Source organism: Bos indicus, chromosome X (genome assembly GCF_029378745.1).
Source record: "Bos indicus isolate NIAB-ARS_2022 breed Sahiwal x Tharparkar chromosome X, NIAB-ARS_B.indTharparkar_mat_pri_1.0, whole genome shotgun sequence".
Lineage (NCBI taxonomy): Eukaryota > Metazoa > Chordata > Mammalia > Artiodactyla > Bovidae > Bos > Bos indicus.
In genome coordinates, this window is record NC_091789.1 from 59785496 (window position 1) to 59802058 (window position 16563).

General features: G+C 36.1%; 1 protein-coding gene across 7 annotated transcripts in view; it reads right to left on the minus strand.

Annotated features, from left to right (window-relative positions):
- Positions 1-8256: 8256 nt before the first annotated feature.
- Positions 8257-16563, minus strand: part of RBM41 (RNA binding motif protein 41) — a 75600-nt gene continuing 67293 nt past the window's right edge. For 5 of the 7 annotated variants that reach the window (XM_070784124.1, XM_070784122.1, XM_070784123.1 and 2 more), the window contains one exon: positions 9041-15485. In XM_070784124.1, the coding sequence (XP_070640225.1) occupies positions 15319-15485 (167 nt within the window). In that variant the 3' untranslated portion in view covers positions 9041-15318. Of the gene's footprint in view, positions 8966-9040; positions 15486-16563 lie in introns of those variants that run through there. The other 2 variants (XM_070784121.1, XM_070784120.1) reach the window with 2 other exon arrangements.

The following is a 16563-nucleotide window of genomic DNA, read 5'->3' on the forward strand; positions in this document are numbered from 1 at the left end:
GAGGGAAACAGACAACCAGATCCAGGAAGAGCAGAGAACTCAAAATAAGATGAACATAAAGAAACATACACCAAGGTACACTGGAAAAGTTAAGGATAGAGAAGGAATACTAAAATTAGCAAGAGAAAAAATAACTTGTCATGTAGAGGGAAACCCCATAAGGCTATCTGCATATTTTTAAGCAGAAACTGTACAGGCTAGAAGGGACTGGCATGACATATTTCAAAGTGCTGAGAGGAAAAAAAGCACTTCCAACCAAGAATTCTCTACCTGGAAAGATTATCACTCAGAATTGAAGAAGAGATCAAGAGTTCTCCAGATAAGCAAAAGTTAAAGGAGTTCATCACCACTAAACTGGCCCTTCATGACATGTTAAAGGGATTTCTTTAAGCTGAAAAAGGAATGGCACTAATTAATCAGGAATCATATAATTGTAAAAATCTCACTGGAAATGGTAAATATATAATAAAGGTAGTGGATCAATCATTTATAAAGCAAGCATAAAGGTTAAAAGTCAAAAGCAATAAAATTAACTAAAATTACAATAATTATTTAGGTATGAATAAAATAGGGCTTCCCTGGTGATAACAATGCAGGCCTACTTCAAGAAACAAGAAAAATCCCAAATAAATTATCTAACTTTATAACTAAAGGAACTAGAAGAAGAATAACAAAAGAAGCCCAAAATTAGAAGGAAGGAAATAATAAAGATCAGAGTGGAAATAAATGAAATAAAGACTAAAAAACAAATGTAGAAAAGATCAATGAAACTAAGAGCTGGTTCTTTGAAAAGATTAACAAAATCGACAAACCTTCAGCTTGACTAACCAAGAAAAAAAAAAAAAAAGAGGACTCAAATACATCAGGAAAAGAGAAGTTACAGTTGATATCACAGAAACACAAAACATGACAAGGGACTACTATAAACAATTATATGCCAACATATTGAATAAACTAGAATAAATGGATAAATTCCTAGAAAAATACAGTACTCCAAGACTGAATTGTGAAGAAATAGAAAATCCAAATAGACGGTTTACTAGTAAGGAGATGCAAATAATTATCAGAAAACTTCCAACAAACAAAAACCCAGGACCAGATAGCTTCACTGCTAACTTCTATAAAACATTCAAAGAAAATTTAATACCTATGTTTCTCAAACTCTTCCAAAAAACTGAAGGGGAGAGAAACCTTATAAGCACATTTTGCAAAACCAGCATTATACTGACACCAAAACCAGACAAGAACAACACACACAAAAAGAAAATGACAGGCCAATATCCCTGATGAACATACATGCAAAAATCCTCAACAAAATATTAGCAAACCAAATCCAGCAGTACTTTAAAAGGATCATATGCCACAGTCATGTGGAATTAATTCCAGGGATGCAAGGATGGTTCAACATTTGCAAATCAATCAACATGATATGTCCCATTAACAAAATGAAGGATAAAAATAATATAATCATCTCAATAGATGCAGAAAAAGCATTTAACAAAATTAAACATCCATTTATGATAAAAAAAAAACTCTGAACAAAGTTGTAGGTATAGATGGACTATAACTCAAAGTAATAAGCACCATATATAATAAAGCAACAGCTAATATACTCAATGGTAAAAAGCTGGAAGTTTTTCCTCTGAGTTCAGAAACAAGACAAAGAAGCCCACTCTGGCTACTTTCATTCAACGTAGTAATGGAAATTTTAGCCACAGCAATTAGGCAACAAAAATAAACTAAAAGCATGCAAATTGGGAAAGAAGAAATAAAGCTGTCACTATTTGTAGATGACACGATAACTATATAGCGAGAACCCTAAAGACTCCACCAAAACACTGTTAGGACTAATAAATGAATTCAGTAAAGTCACAGGATAAAAGATCAATATACAAAAATCTGTGGTATTTCTATACAATAATAATGAACTATCAGAAAGACAAATGAATGAAACAATCTTATTTACAATTGCATTCAGTTCAGTTCAGTTCAGTCGCTCAGTCGTGTCCGACTCTTTGCGATCCCATGAATTGCAGCACGCCAGGCCTCCCTGTCCATCACCAACTCCTGGAGTTCACTGAGATTCATATCCATCGAGTTGGTGATGCCATCCAGCCATCTCATCCTCTGTCGTCCCCTTCTCCTCCTGCCCCCAATCCCTCCCAGCATCAGAGTCTTTTCCAATAAGTCAACACTTCGCATGAGGTGGCCAAAGTATTGGAGTTTCAGCTTTAGCATCAGTCCTTCCAAAGAACATCCAGGATGGATCTCCTTTAGAATGGACTGATTGGATCTCCCTGTAGTCCAAGGGACTCTCAAGAGTCTTCTCCAACACCACAGTTCAAAAGCATCAATTCTTCAGCGCTCAGCCTTCTTCACAGTCCAACTCTCACATCCATACATGACCACTGGAAAAACCATAGCCTTGACTAGACAGACCTTTGTTGGCAAAGTAATGTCTCTGCTTTTCAATATGCTATCTAGGTTGGTCATAACTTTTCTTCCAAGGAGTAAGCGTCTTTTAATTTCATGGCTGCAGTCACCATCTGCAGTGATTTTGGAGCCCAGAAAAATAAAGTCTATCACTGTTTCCCCATCTATTTGCCATGAAGTGATGGGACCAGATGCCATGATCTTCGTTTTCTGAATGTTGAGCTTTAAGCCACCTTTTTCACTCTCCTCTTTCACTTTCATCAAGAGGCTTTTTAGTTCCTCTTCACTTTCTGCCATAAGGGTGGTGTCATCTGCATATCTGAGGTTATTGATATTTCTCCCTGAAATCTTGATTCCAGTTTGTGCTTCATCCAGTCTGGCATTTCACATGATGTAACCTGCATAAGTTAAATAAGCAAGGTGACAATATACATCCTTAAGGTACTCCTTTCCCAATTTGGAACCAGTCCATTGTTTTATGTCCAGTTCTAACTGTTGCTTCTTGACCTGCATACAGATTTCTCAGGAGGCAGGTAAGGTGGTCTAGTATTCCCATCTCTTTAAGAATTTTCCACAATTTGTTGTGATCCACACAAAGGCTTTAGCGTAGTCAATGAAGCAGTAGATGTTCTTCTGGAACTCTCTTGCTTTTTCTATGATCCGAGGGATGTTGGCAATTTGATCTCTGGTTCCTCTGCCTTTTCTAAATCCAGCTTTAACATCTGGAAGTTCTTGGGTCACGTACTATTAAAGCCTAGCTTGGAGAATTTTGAACATTACTTTGCTAGCATGTGAGATTTTGGTAGTTTGAACATTCTTGTGTGTGTATATATATATATATATATATAATATTTGAACATATTTATAAGTATTTATGTATAATGGACTTCTAGAATTAGATTTTCTAGATCTTTGCAATTAAAATTTTAAAGGATATTGCCAATTGTCCTCTGAAAAGATTACACTTATTTGTACATCCATCCAATGTATATGAGTGCCTATTTTCCATATCCTTGGAAACATATGATGTTATCAATCTTTACAATATTGACTTTCTGAAGGTTGTAGAAACATAACACATAGTGTGCAGATCTTGGTTTCTAAATATCACTTTTTTTCCCAATAAAAGGAACTAGGGAACCATGTAGAAATGGTTGATTCTAGTACTGGGGTGGGGAATACACAAGATGAGCCTGGAAAATCTTATAGTGCCAGAAAATAAAGTAGTCAAAAAATGGAGACATCAAAATGACATAGAAGCTCCCAATGGCCAAAGCTGGAACAATTTGAACAACAAAACAATGACAGCATTAGGTTATAAGTCATAAAATAAAATAAACATCTATTAGTCTACACTGCTATAAGTAAATTTGTGAATAAACGCACGAGGAAGGTCATCTTCCTCATAGAATTTCAATTAATAAAAACAGATGAAATAGAAGAAATAGAAAATCACCATTAGGTAAACACCACAGTAGTTAATTGTCATTATAAGAACCACTGATGAAAGCTAAACTTAGTGGGCAAAAGTATGATGATGAAAGGTTGTTGCTGAACGAAAAGATGCTGGGATGTTTGGCCTCCAGAGGAGAAGAATTCAATCCAGGGCCAGAGACGAGGCTTGATCGCTCAGAGTTTTTGTGTAATAAAGTTTTATTACAGTATAAAGGACATAGAGAAATCTCCTGACATAGGCATCAGAAGGGGGCAGAAAGAGTACCCCCCTGCTAGTCTTCAGCTGGATGTTAGATAGTCACTAGCAGTCTGTTAATGAAAGAAAGGAATGTCTTAAAACTCAGAATGGCACCAGGCCCCTCACCGGTAAGATGCATTTTGGGATAATCTTGGCACCAAAAGGTTCATCCTGGGCCATAAAATGATTAACTTGAATCTTGTAGAAGGACAGATTACCATACAAATAGTTTTGTTTACATAGATTAGGGGAACAATATCTGAGTATAACATACTGGTTTGTCAAGTAGGTTCTGAGCCATTAGGTGGACCCGACTTGAAGACAGAGTCTGGGGTAAATGCATAGTACATTAACATAGCTTAAGACAAATATTTCCATGAGAAAAATGCATTGGTTATCTCAAGGTTTGAGAATAGTTAACTTCAGGTGAAACCAGGTGTCATTATGGCAACACAATATTTTAAGAGAAACCTCCTTTTAAATTTGTATGGAGAAGAAAAAAATATCACTTGTTTGTTTACTCCTGCCACTTAAGAGAGATAAAAATGTCTGACACTTGCAGGATATTTCCTCCGTTTTGAGACTCCTGGCCTTCCTGCCTGTTACCCTCTCAACGACAAAACAGTGTTTTATATCTTCCTCCACTAGCTTTGTTCGTAGTGATGCTTTCTAAGGCCCACTTGACTTCACATTCCACGATGTCTGGCTCTAGGTCAGTGATCACACCATTGTGATTATCTGAGTCGTGAAGATCTTTTTTGTACAGTTCTTCTGTGTATTCTTGCCACCTCTTCTTAATATCTTCTGCTTCTGTTAGGTCCATACCATTTCTGTCCTTTATCGAGCCCATTTTTGCATGAAATGTTCCCTAGGTATCTCTCATTTTCTTGAAGAGATTTCTAGTATTTCCCATTCTGTTGTTTTCCTCTATTTCTTTGCATCCTTCTACTAGTGGAGGTGATGGAATTCCAGTTGAGCTATTTAAAATCCTGAAAGATGATGCTGTGAAAGTGCTGCACTCAATATGCCAGCAAATTTGGAAAACTCAGCAGTGGCCACAGGACTGGAAAAGGTCAGTTTTCATTCCAATCCCAAAGAAAGGCAATGTCAAAGAATGCTCAAACTACCGCACAATTGCACTCATCTCACATGCTAGTAAAGTAATGCTCAAAATTCTCCAAGCCAGGCTTCAGCAATACATGAACCGTGAACTTCCTGATGTTCAAGCTGGTTTTAGAAAAGGCAGAGGAACCAGAGATCAAACTGCCAACATCCGCTGGATCATCGAAAAAGCAAGAGAGTTCCAGAAAAACATCTATTTCTGCTTTATTGACTATGCCAAAGCCTTTGACTGTGTGGATCACAATAAACTGTGGAAAATTCTTCAAGAGATGGGAATACCAGACCACCTGACCTGCCTCTTGAGAAACCTATATGCAGGTCAGGAAGCAACAGTTAGAACTGGACATGCAACAGACTGGTTCCAAATAGGAAAAGGAGTACGTCAAGGCTGTATATTGTCACCCTGCTTATTTAACTTATATGCGGAGTACATCATGAGAAACACTGGGCTGGAAGAAACACAAGCTGGAATCCAGATTGCTGGGAGAAATATCAATAACCTCAGATATGCAGATGACACCACCCTTATGGCAGAAAGTGAAGAGGAACTAAAAAGCCTCTTGAGGAAAGTGAAAGAGGAGAGTGAAAAAGCTGGCTTAAAGCTCAACATTCAGAAAACGAAGATCATGGCATCCAGTCCCATCACTTCATGGGAAATAGATGGGGAAACAGTGGAAACAGTGTCAGACTTTATTTCTCTGGGCTCCAAAATGACTGCAGATGGTGACTGCAGCCATGAAATTAAAAGACGCTTACTCCTTGGAAGGAAAGTTATGACCAACCTAGATAGCATATTCAAAAGCAGAGACAGGAGAAGGACATGGCAACCCACTCCAGTATTCTTGCCTGGAGAATCCCATAGACAGAGGAGCCTGGCAGGCTACAGTCCATGGGGTCGCAAGAGTCGGACACGACTTAATGCACTGTCTCACCCCAGAGATCCTGCCACATATACCACAAAAACCAAACATCCCCCAATGACCTTGGCCCCACTGTTCCAATCACTCCCAGGTGGGAATTCAGGCACATGTCCACAGAGGTCACAGACAACATACACACGGTTCTGTTATGTCCCATATATTACCCTTTCATGTCCCAAGGAAGACATTTTCTCTTAGAGATTTTCATTTAGTGTATCTTTAAAAAATCTTGTGTTAAACTTGCCTCCATCTTTTTCTTGGCTAAGGACAACCCAGAAATGGGCCTTTTATGTCTGTGATGTTGCCATTCACAGCTTTCTTGATAGGCCTAGTACAATCTTGAGAACAGGGTTGCTGTATGCTGAGTGTCAGACGGTAGCTCTTAGCTTTGCCTATCTTAGGTAGTTATGCTGTGCATTTTTTAATGGTGTACCATGTTTGATTTGTCCCTAATACCTTTGAAGTTTTTCTGAGAAATGAATAATGCAACATGAACTTATTAAAATACATTTTAAGCCTTTAAAAAAAAAAAAAAAACCAAAAGCAGAGACATTACTTTGCCAACAAAGGTTCGTCTAGTCAAGGCTATGGTTTTTCCTGTGGTCATGCATGGATGTGAGAGTTGGACTGTGAAGAAGGCTGAGCGCCGAAGAATTGATGCTTTTGAACTGTGGTGTTGGAGAAGACTCTTGAGAGTCCCTTGGACTGCAAGGAGATCCAACCAGTCCATTCTAAAGGAGATTAGTCCTGGGTGTTCTTTGGAAGGACCGATTCTAAAGCTGAAACTCCAGTACTTTGGCCACCTCATGCGAAGAGTTGACTCACTGGAAAAGACTCCGATGCTGGGAGGGTTGGGGGCAGGAGGAGAAGGGGATGACAGAGGATGAGATGGCTGGATGGCATCACTGACTCAATGGACGTGAGTCTGAGTGAACTCTGGGAGTTGGTGATGGACAGGGAGGCCTGGCGTGCTACGATTCATGGGGTTGCAAAGAGTCGGACATGACTGAGTGACTGAACTGAACTGAATATATCTTCCTATAAGGTATTTATTAATTCTAATGAGGAAAATATTAACTTTACAGTGAAGCATAGCAGACACTACCTTAACCAGGTGATCAAGGTTACATGTCACCAGTATTAAGACATGTCAGCATCAGATATCTCTTGATATGAGGTACTAAAAAGGACATAACATCATTTCTGTGGTATCCTTACCAAATATGCATAACATCAATATAATCATGACAAAATATCAGAGAAACCCCAATTAGGGACATTGTACAAAATAACTGACCAATGAGAACTGTCACAGTTAGGAACAGATTAAGGATACATAACAAAGTGCAATGTGAGATCCTAGATCATAAAAAGACATTAGTTGGACAGATGGAGAAAATCAAATAAGGTCTGCACATCAGCTAATATTACTGCATCAATATTATTTTCTTAGTTAACTTTTCTATGGTTATGTAAGATGTTAACATCGGGGGAGCTAAGTGAAGGATATATGGGAACTCTTTTACTATTTGACTTTTCTATAAACCGAAAAAGGCTTTTTAAAAAAGAGCTAATTGTAAATTTCCTGGCAGTCTAGTAGTTAGGATTCCATGCTTTCACAGTGGAGGGCCCAGGTTCAATCCCTAGTTGGGGAACTAAGATCCCACAAGTCACATGGCATGGCCAAAACAACAACAAAAAACAAAAAAGAGAGCTAATTGTCCTAATTTGTATTAATACTCTGAACATTCTAAATTTTCTAAGGTTATCATTTATATTTGTTTCTCTATAAATTTTCTTTTTGTTTACCCACTTTTTAATTGGATTACTGACTTTAGTATACTAAGAAAACTATATGAATTCTATATTGAAGAAATTAGCTCCTGTATGTAGCAAATTATTTTCCAGTTTGACCTTTGATTTTTTTTTATGGTGGGTTACTGTGTTTATGTGTATATAGATTTTTTAAATGATTTCTGCTGACCTGTAGGCAGAAAATAAGAAATAGTAGTCAAGTGGCTTTAAGTTTTCAATAGTAATCCAAAGACAACAGAATAGGAATATTTTATGGAAATGACTTTAAGAAACTTTCTTTCCTCCATTAAAAGTTACATTTATTTAAACATTTACATACAGTAAAATTCATCCATTCTGGTGTACAATTCTAGGAGTTACCATTCTGGTGTACAATTCTAGGAGTTATCACAAATGCATACACTCATGTAATTATAATCAAGATACAGAAAATTTCCATTATTAAATAAATTCCTTGTGCTACTCTCTTATTTTTAACCCGTCATCCACTAACTTGTTCTGTTCCATAGTTTTGTCCTTTTCAGAATGTTATATAAATGGAATCTAACAGTAAGTAGCCTTTTGAGTTTGGCTCTTTTACTTAGCAAAATGCATGTGAACTCTATCCAAGCTGTTGCATGTATCATATAGCTCATCATAGTTTTTATTGCTGAGTAGGATTCCCTTGTATGGGTATACCACAGTTTATCTACACACCAGTTGAGGGACATTTTTATTTTCCCTTATTGTTAATGGTCTGTAGGTCTAGTAAAGGGCAGAGGTGAGATTTTATACAACAGGAAGAAGTTTCTTCTGAAAAGTCCACCTTAGAAGTATGCTCCTAGGTAACATGTGCAAAAGGTTATACCAGGATAACTTACTCCTTGTCCTTTAAACTATATTTAAAATTAGAGTTAATCCAAAGTGAGCAGTTTATCAAAGGAATAGATGTTTTTCCTGAGTATAGTTAGATGATATCCTCAGAGCAGGCCTGACAAATATTCTGAAATGCAAATCATTGGCAGAGTATTAAATTTTTCTTTATTAAAAAACTGAAAAAAGTAAAAATCAGCCCAAATCACACTTTAAAAATTTTATAAAGCAAAAGTCCCTTTTCAGTCTATCCAATCACATCTCTAAAAGTTTTACCATTTGGTATGTATATTTTCCAGGTTTTTCCTAAGTTTATTCAGAAATATCTATATATACATATATCATATATATACAAATGCTTTTGTTTATAAAAAAAAAAGTATTCACATATACATATATATTACTTTTTAACTTATTACAAAATCCTAGACACTATACAGATCAGAATGCATTAATAGATATACCTCCATTATTTTAACGGCTGTACAGTATTCCACCAAATGGATGCATCATAATTTATCCATTCTCACACTGACAGACATTTAGGTTGTACCCACTATTTCAGTGTGTGTGACTTTATTAAAATATAATTTGGATATCATAAAATTCACCCATTTAAAGTATATAATTCATGGTTTGTACTATAATAAACAAGTTGTACAATCATCATCACAATCAATTTTAGAACATTTTCATCAAGTTCTAAAGAAACCCTATACACTTCAGCTATTGCCCCAGCCCTAAGCAACCACTAATCTACTTTCTGTCACTATATATTTGGAATCATATAATATACAGTCTTTTGGAATAGTTGCTTTCATTTAGCATGTTTTCAGCATCCTTTCATATTATAGCATATTTACCAGATATGTTCCCTCCTCTTCTACTTTTTGGAAGAATTTTTGACGAATTTGTATTAATTCTTCTTTAATGTTTGTGATAATTAATCTGACAATCCATTTATGTTTATGCTTTTCTTTTTGGGTATTTAAAAAGTTTTAATTAACCTCTTATTATAGGTATTTTCAGAGTTTCTTTGTTCTCCCTTTCTCAACAATTGGTTTCAGTAATTTGTGTCTTTCTAGGAATGTGTTCATTACAAATAAGTTATCTAATCTATTGGCATAAAATTGTTCATGATGTTCCTTCATAATTTTCTTTAAATTTCTATAAGATTTGTAGTAATGTTTCCCTCCTTCATTTCTGATCCTAGCAATTTGAGTCTTCTTTTTTTTTTTTTTCAATTTTGTTGGTCTTTACATAGAGCCAACTTCGGGTTTCATTAACTTTTTATTCTCTATGCCATTTACTTATCTAATCTTTCATATTTCCTTCCTTCTGCTTTTTCTAGTTAGTTTTCTTCTCTTTGTCCAGTGTCTTAATGTACAAAGTGAGGTTATTGATATGTGATATTTCTTCTTTTTAATTACAAGCATTTACACTTATAAAATTTTCTGTAAGCATTGCTTTAGGTGCATCCCATAAGTTTTGGGATGTTGTATGTTCATTTTCACTCATCTCAAATTAACCTTGTAACTCCTCCTTTGACATATTGGTCATTTAAAAGTCTATCTAATTTCTATTTGTGTCTCCTGACTTTCTGTTATTGATTTCTAACAGAAGTTTCATTCTATGTGGTCAGAGAACAAACTTTGCATAGTTTGATACACTTTAATTGACCATGATTTGATTAATGGTATGTGATACAGCTATGATTTTTCCAGTAGTCATGTATGGATGTGAGAGCTGGACCATAAAGAAGGCTGAGTGCTGAAGAACAGATGCTCTCAAACTGTGGTGCTGGAGAAGACTCTTGCGAGCCCCTTGGACTACAAGGAGATCAAATCAGTCAATCCTAAAGGAATTCAACCCTGAATATTCATTGGACGAACTGATGCTGAAGCTGAAGCTCCAATACTTTGGCCACCTGATGTGAAGAGGCAACTCATTTGAAAAGACCCTGATGTTGGGAAAGATTGAGGGCAGGAAGAGAAGTGGGTGACAGAGGATGAGATGGTTGGATGGTGTCACTGACTCAATGGACATGTATTTGAGCAAAATCTGGGAGACAGTCAAAGACAGGGATGCCTGGTGTGCTACAGTCCATGGGGTTGCAAAGAGTTGGGCAAGAATGAGTGACTCAACAACAACAAAATGTGATATGGTCCATCCTGGAGATGTTTCATGTGTATTTGAGAAGAATGTGTGTTTTGCTCTTGTTAGGTGAAGTGTTCTATAAGTATCTTTAAGGTTTCGTTGATTTATAGCATTATTCAAGTCTTCTATTCCTTTGTTCATAATTCTGTCTAGTTCTTAATGAAAATGGGATACTTATTCCCCGACTTTTTGTTGTATACTTTTATATTTCTCCATTCATTTCAGTTTTTGATCCATGTATTTTGGTACTCTGTTGTTAGATGCATATGTGTTTATAATAGATGTCACTATCTACAGCAATTTTTTTTTGCTTTAAAGCTCATTTTAAATAGACTTTAGATCACGATGGTATGATCACTGACCTAGAGCCAGACATCCTGGAATGTGAAGTCGAGTGGGCCTTAGAAAGCATCACTACAAGCAAAGCTAGTGGAGGTGATGGAATTCCAGTTGAGCTATTCCAAATCCTGAAAGATGATGCTGTGAAAGTGCTGCACTCAATATGCCAGCAAATTTGGAAAACTCAGCAGTGGCCACAGGACTGGAAAAGGTCAGTTTTCATTGCAATCCCAAAGAAAGGCAATGCCAAAGAATGCTCAAACTACCACACAATTGCACTCATCTCACACGCTAGTAAAGTAATGCTCAAAATTCTCCAAGCCAGGCTTCAGCAATATGTGAACCGTGAACTTCCTGATGTTCAAGCTGGTTTTAGAAAAGGCAGAGGAACCAGAGATCAAATTGCCAACATCCGCTGGATCATGGAAAAAGCAAGAGAGTTCCAGAAAAGCATCTATTTCTGCTTTATTGACTATGCCAAAGCCTTTGACTGTGTGGATCACAATAAACTGTGGAAAATTCTTCAAGAGATGGGAATACCAGACCACCTGATCTGCCTCTTGAGAAATTTGTATGCAGGTCAGGAAGCAACAGTTAGAACTGGACATGGAACAACAGACTGGTTCCAAATAGGAAAAGGAATTCGTCAAGGCTGCATATTGTCACCCTGTTTATTTAACTTATATGCGGAGTACATTATGAGAAACGCTGGGCTGGAAGAAACACAAGCTGGAATCAAGATTGCCAGAAGAAATATCAATAACCTCAGATATGCAGATGACACCACCCTTATGGCAGAAAGTGAAGAGGAACTAAAAAGCCTCTTGATGAAAGTGAAAGTGGAGAGTGAAAAAGTTGGCTTAAAGCTCAACATTCAGAAAACGAAGATCATGGCATCCAGTCCCATCACTTCATGGGAAATAGATGGGGAAACAGTGGAAACAGTGTCAGACTTTATTTCTCTGGGCTCCAAAATCAGTACAGATGGTGACTGCAGCCATGAAATTAAAAGACGCTTACTCCTTGGAAGGAAAGTTATGACCAACCTAGATAGCATATTCAAAAGCAGAGACATTACTTTGTCAACAAAGCTTCGTCTAGTCAAGGCTATGGTTTTTCCTGTGTTCACGTATGGATGTGAGAGTTGGACTGTGAAGAAGGCTGAGCACCGAAGAATTGATGCTTTTGAACTGTGGTGTTGGAGAAGACTCTTGAGAGTCCCTTGGACTGCAGGGAGATCCAACCAGTCCATTCTGAAGGAGATCAGCCCTGGGATTTCTTTGGAAGGAATGATGCTAAAGCTGAAACTCCAGTACTTCGGCCACCTCATGCAAAGAGTTGACCCACTGGAAAAGACTCTGATGCTGGGAGGGATTGGGGGCAAGGGGAGAAGGGGACGACAGAAGATGAGATGGCTGGATGGCATCACTGACTTGATGGATATGAATCTCAGTGAACTCCAGGTGTTGGTGATGGACAGGGAGGCCTGGCGTGCTGCGATTCATGGGGTCGCAAAGAGTTGGACACGACTGAGCGACTGATCTGATCTGAATAGTATAGCCACTCCAGCTTTCTAATACTTGCCATTTGCCTGATATTTATATCCTTTAACCTTCAATCTGTATCTTTGAATCTAAAGTGTGACTACAATAAATAGCATAGAGGTAAGTCTTGTTTGTTTTCCCATTTGATGATCTCTGCCTTTTGACTAGATTGTTTAATCCATTCATACTTATGTCTCAAGTTTTTATTTCTCCATTCCTCTTTTTACTTTCTTTTGCATTAGACATTTTCTAATAAGACATTTAAGTGTATTTAATATTTTTACTAAATATTTTTAGCTATTTTGTTAGTGGTTGCTCTAGGGTTTACCATACACGTCTTAACTGGCTTCAGCTATATACTAACTAAATTCCAATGAGATATAAAAACCTTATTCCTATGTAAACCTATTCCTTTTCTTATTTTTGTGATATTATTGTTAGTAGTGTTATCTCTACATGTTATAAACCCAGTAATATGTCATTATAATTATTACTTAGTATAATTTTATGTCTTTTAAAGAAGCTGACAGAAGAAAGAGCAAGTATATTATTTATAGCTTTTTTATATTAACCTTCTTATTTCCTATTTCTTGTTACTTTCATTTGTTCCTATGGATTTGAGTTATCACCTGGAGTCATTAATTCAATACAGCTTTGTTTCTACCTTTGTCTTGCTATTGGTAAATATATTAGTTTTATATGTAATAGATCCAATAATGCAATTACATATATATTGCTTGATAAAATAGCTTTTAAAATCAATTAAGAAAGAAAAATGTATTTTGACTATCTAATTACACAATTACCTTTACCAGTGCTAATTTTTTGTATGTGTAGATTCAAATTACTGTCTGAGGTCACCTGCTTTCTACCTGAAGAACTTCTTTTGATATTTCCTGCTAGTCAGGTCTGACAGCAACATTTTCTCCCAGTTTTTGACTGTGTGGGAGTGTCTTCATTTCATCTTCATTCTTGATAAACGGTTTTATTGAATAGGGAATCTATGTTGACAGTTCTTTTTCATTTCAACACTGAGTAAAATTTCCCACTACCACCTCCTTTGTTTCTGATGAGAACTTATCTGTTATTGAAGTTTCCTTGTAAATGATGCTTCATCTATCTCATTTTGCTTTCAAAAGTTTCATCTTTGGGTTTTAGCATTCTTATTGTGGTGTGTTTGTGGATTTCTTGTTTATTTTACTTGGGATTCATTGAGATCTCTTGGATGTGTAGATAGTTTCTTATCAAATTTGGGGTGTTTACAGCCATTATGTATTGGAATATCTTTTTCTGCTCCTTTCTTTCTCTGACATTCCCATTATAAGTACATTAGAGTGCTTAATGGTTGTATACCCTCTTATGTTTTCATTCTTTTTTCTTTCTGATCTTCATCCTGGATACGATCAAATTTAATTATCACAATCCAATGAAGTAATATTACTATCCTCATTTTTACAGATGAAAAAAATTGAGGCTCAGATTTAATGACTTGCCAAAGTCATAGAGTGGTTAAATATGGCTGTGGAGTTCAAACAGGTCTGATTCCAAAGTTTATACTACTTCCTCCATATCATGTCATTTTTCTATTCTCCAGCAACTATAAACAAACAACTGGGGGACTTGGGGCTGGCTGCCTCTCTTCTAGAAAGCTCTTTCTTTCTACCCTCCTTTGGTATTCTTTGCTAGTATGTTCCTATTCTAAAATTCATATATTTAATTCCTAACATGTACTGACAATGATTCAATGCTTATTGCTTTGAATTCAATCATTATTCAATGGTAGCTAGTGTAAATAATTGTGAGAACATTAATGTTTTGATCTAAATTCTTTCATTAGAAAAAATGAACAGCTTTTTGAAGATACTGATAACTTAATAGGGAGTGTGCATTAAATATTTTCTGACTAACCTATGAAAACTACCTACTGTTACTGCTGAAGGTCTAATTCAACAGCATTTGCTGATGTTTAGGCCCCTGGTCACTTATTTACTAGGTGAATAAAATTAGGGACAAGTGGGCTCCAGATATAAATATTTCAATATTTACTTAGCTTTTTTAGTTTTATATATATATATATATATATATATATAGGAGGCAGTCTTAGAAAGAATGTCATCTCTAGGGACAAATATATAAGACCTCATATAAATTACAATGATTTAAAAAATCCTTGGAAGAAATCTACTGTAATTTATCCTGAGAAAATGATACTCTTTATAACCAACCCTCTATACTCATTATATTGTCTATCCTAGATAATCTTTGATTATAGAAAGTGTATTCTGCCAATTCTTTCCAAAAGCTGAAAGGGATTGTCTTAATTTTGCTTTCTTTCCCTCAGTTTCTCTTCTTCAATTCCAAACAAACTGCTCTCTATACACAAAACCTAGATCCTAAATTCTGATGTAAAAAGACCTCCTGGGACTCACACTTTTTGTATCTTCTAACTGCCACTGATTTCAGTAGTATTATCTGTAGTAGATGATATTAGAGAAGCAGCCTGGAGATCTGGCCGTTGCTTTTTGTTCTTTCCAAATTCTATCACCAATATTTTCCCACGTAGCTTATATCCATTTACTAGACGCAATGCTTGCCATGCTATTTCTGTATCTAAAAGAGAAAGAAAAAACACCAGTTTATGTATGGCTTAATAATTCAATTTTATTCTAAGTCTAGTTTATGTTGTTTTGCCTTGGAGTACAATGTAGGCCATAAGGTCATGTAGTTATTTGAGTTTATTGTGTTTTCCACAATCCCAAATTTGTATAACTCAGCAAGATTAAATAGCTAAGAATAATTACAATAGAATCTTTAAAAGGATGCTTGAGTATCTCCTAATTCAAGGATATAGGTAAAACAAAACAAAACAAAACAAGGACACAGACAGTGTGCTAAAGAGGGCTAAGCTACATCTAATAATACACAAACCTGTATCTTAGATAACACATTATAGGTGCTAAGAGAATGAAATAATTTTCAAAATAGAAAACACAAAAAGAAGTTATTATGGTACTGGGGACATTTTCCTATTAATACTTTTCCTTTTGATTAGAGAGTGGTTGTCAGAGCCCTCACTTGGATAAGTTTAAGAATCCCTGTAGGCATATGGAAGCTTGAGGTGTAAGAGTATATAGGGTATAGCAGGAGGATTTAATTTATGGGTCTCAGAGTCTAGATGTGGGAAATTAGGAAGGAATGGACTTATCGCCCAGAGTCTGTCAGATCCTAAGTAGACAAGCAATGGTTTTAGATTGAACCAATTTATGTCTTATATGTATGCTCTACAAACTTTCAAATGTATTCATAACTAGTAAAACAGCTATTTATTTAAAAGTACTTAGTGTATAAAGCCTTTTTATTATATATTTTTTCAACTAATGGATCATATTAGGTGGGGGGGGTACATGAAATAATATTTTAAGTTTAAAAGGGTTCTTACACTTGAAAAGACTGAAAATCACTAGAGCTGAGGATACAAAAACGTTCAATGAGATAGGAAAGATGGTACAATGCTGTATAAGAAGACTGTAGGGGAATTTGGCATTGCTCATGTGCAAAAGCACTTGCCTTTAAATACATTACTATGCAGTATATAAATTATGATAGTTTAGGGATAATAAAAGGCACAGTTCCTACCTAGCCTCCACCAAAAAAGAAAGATAGTCTGGTCTGTCATAGAAACTGGAAT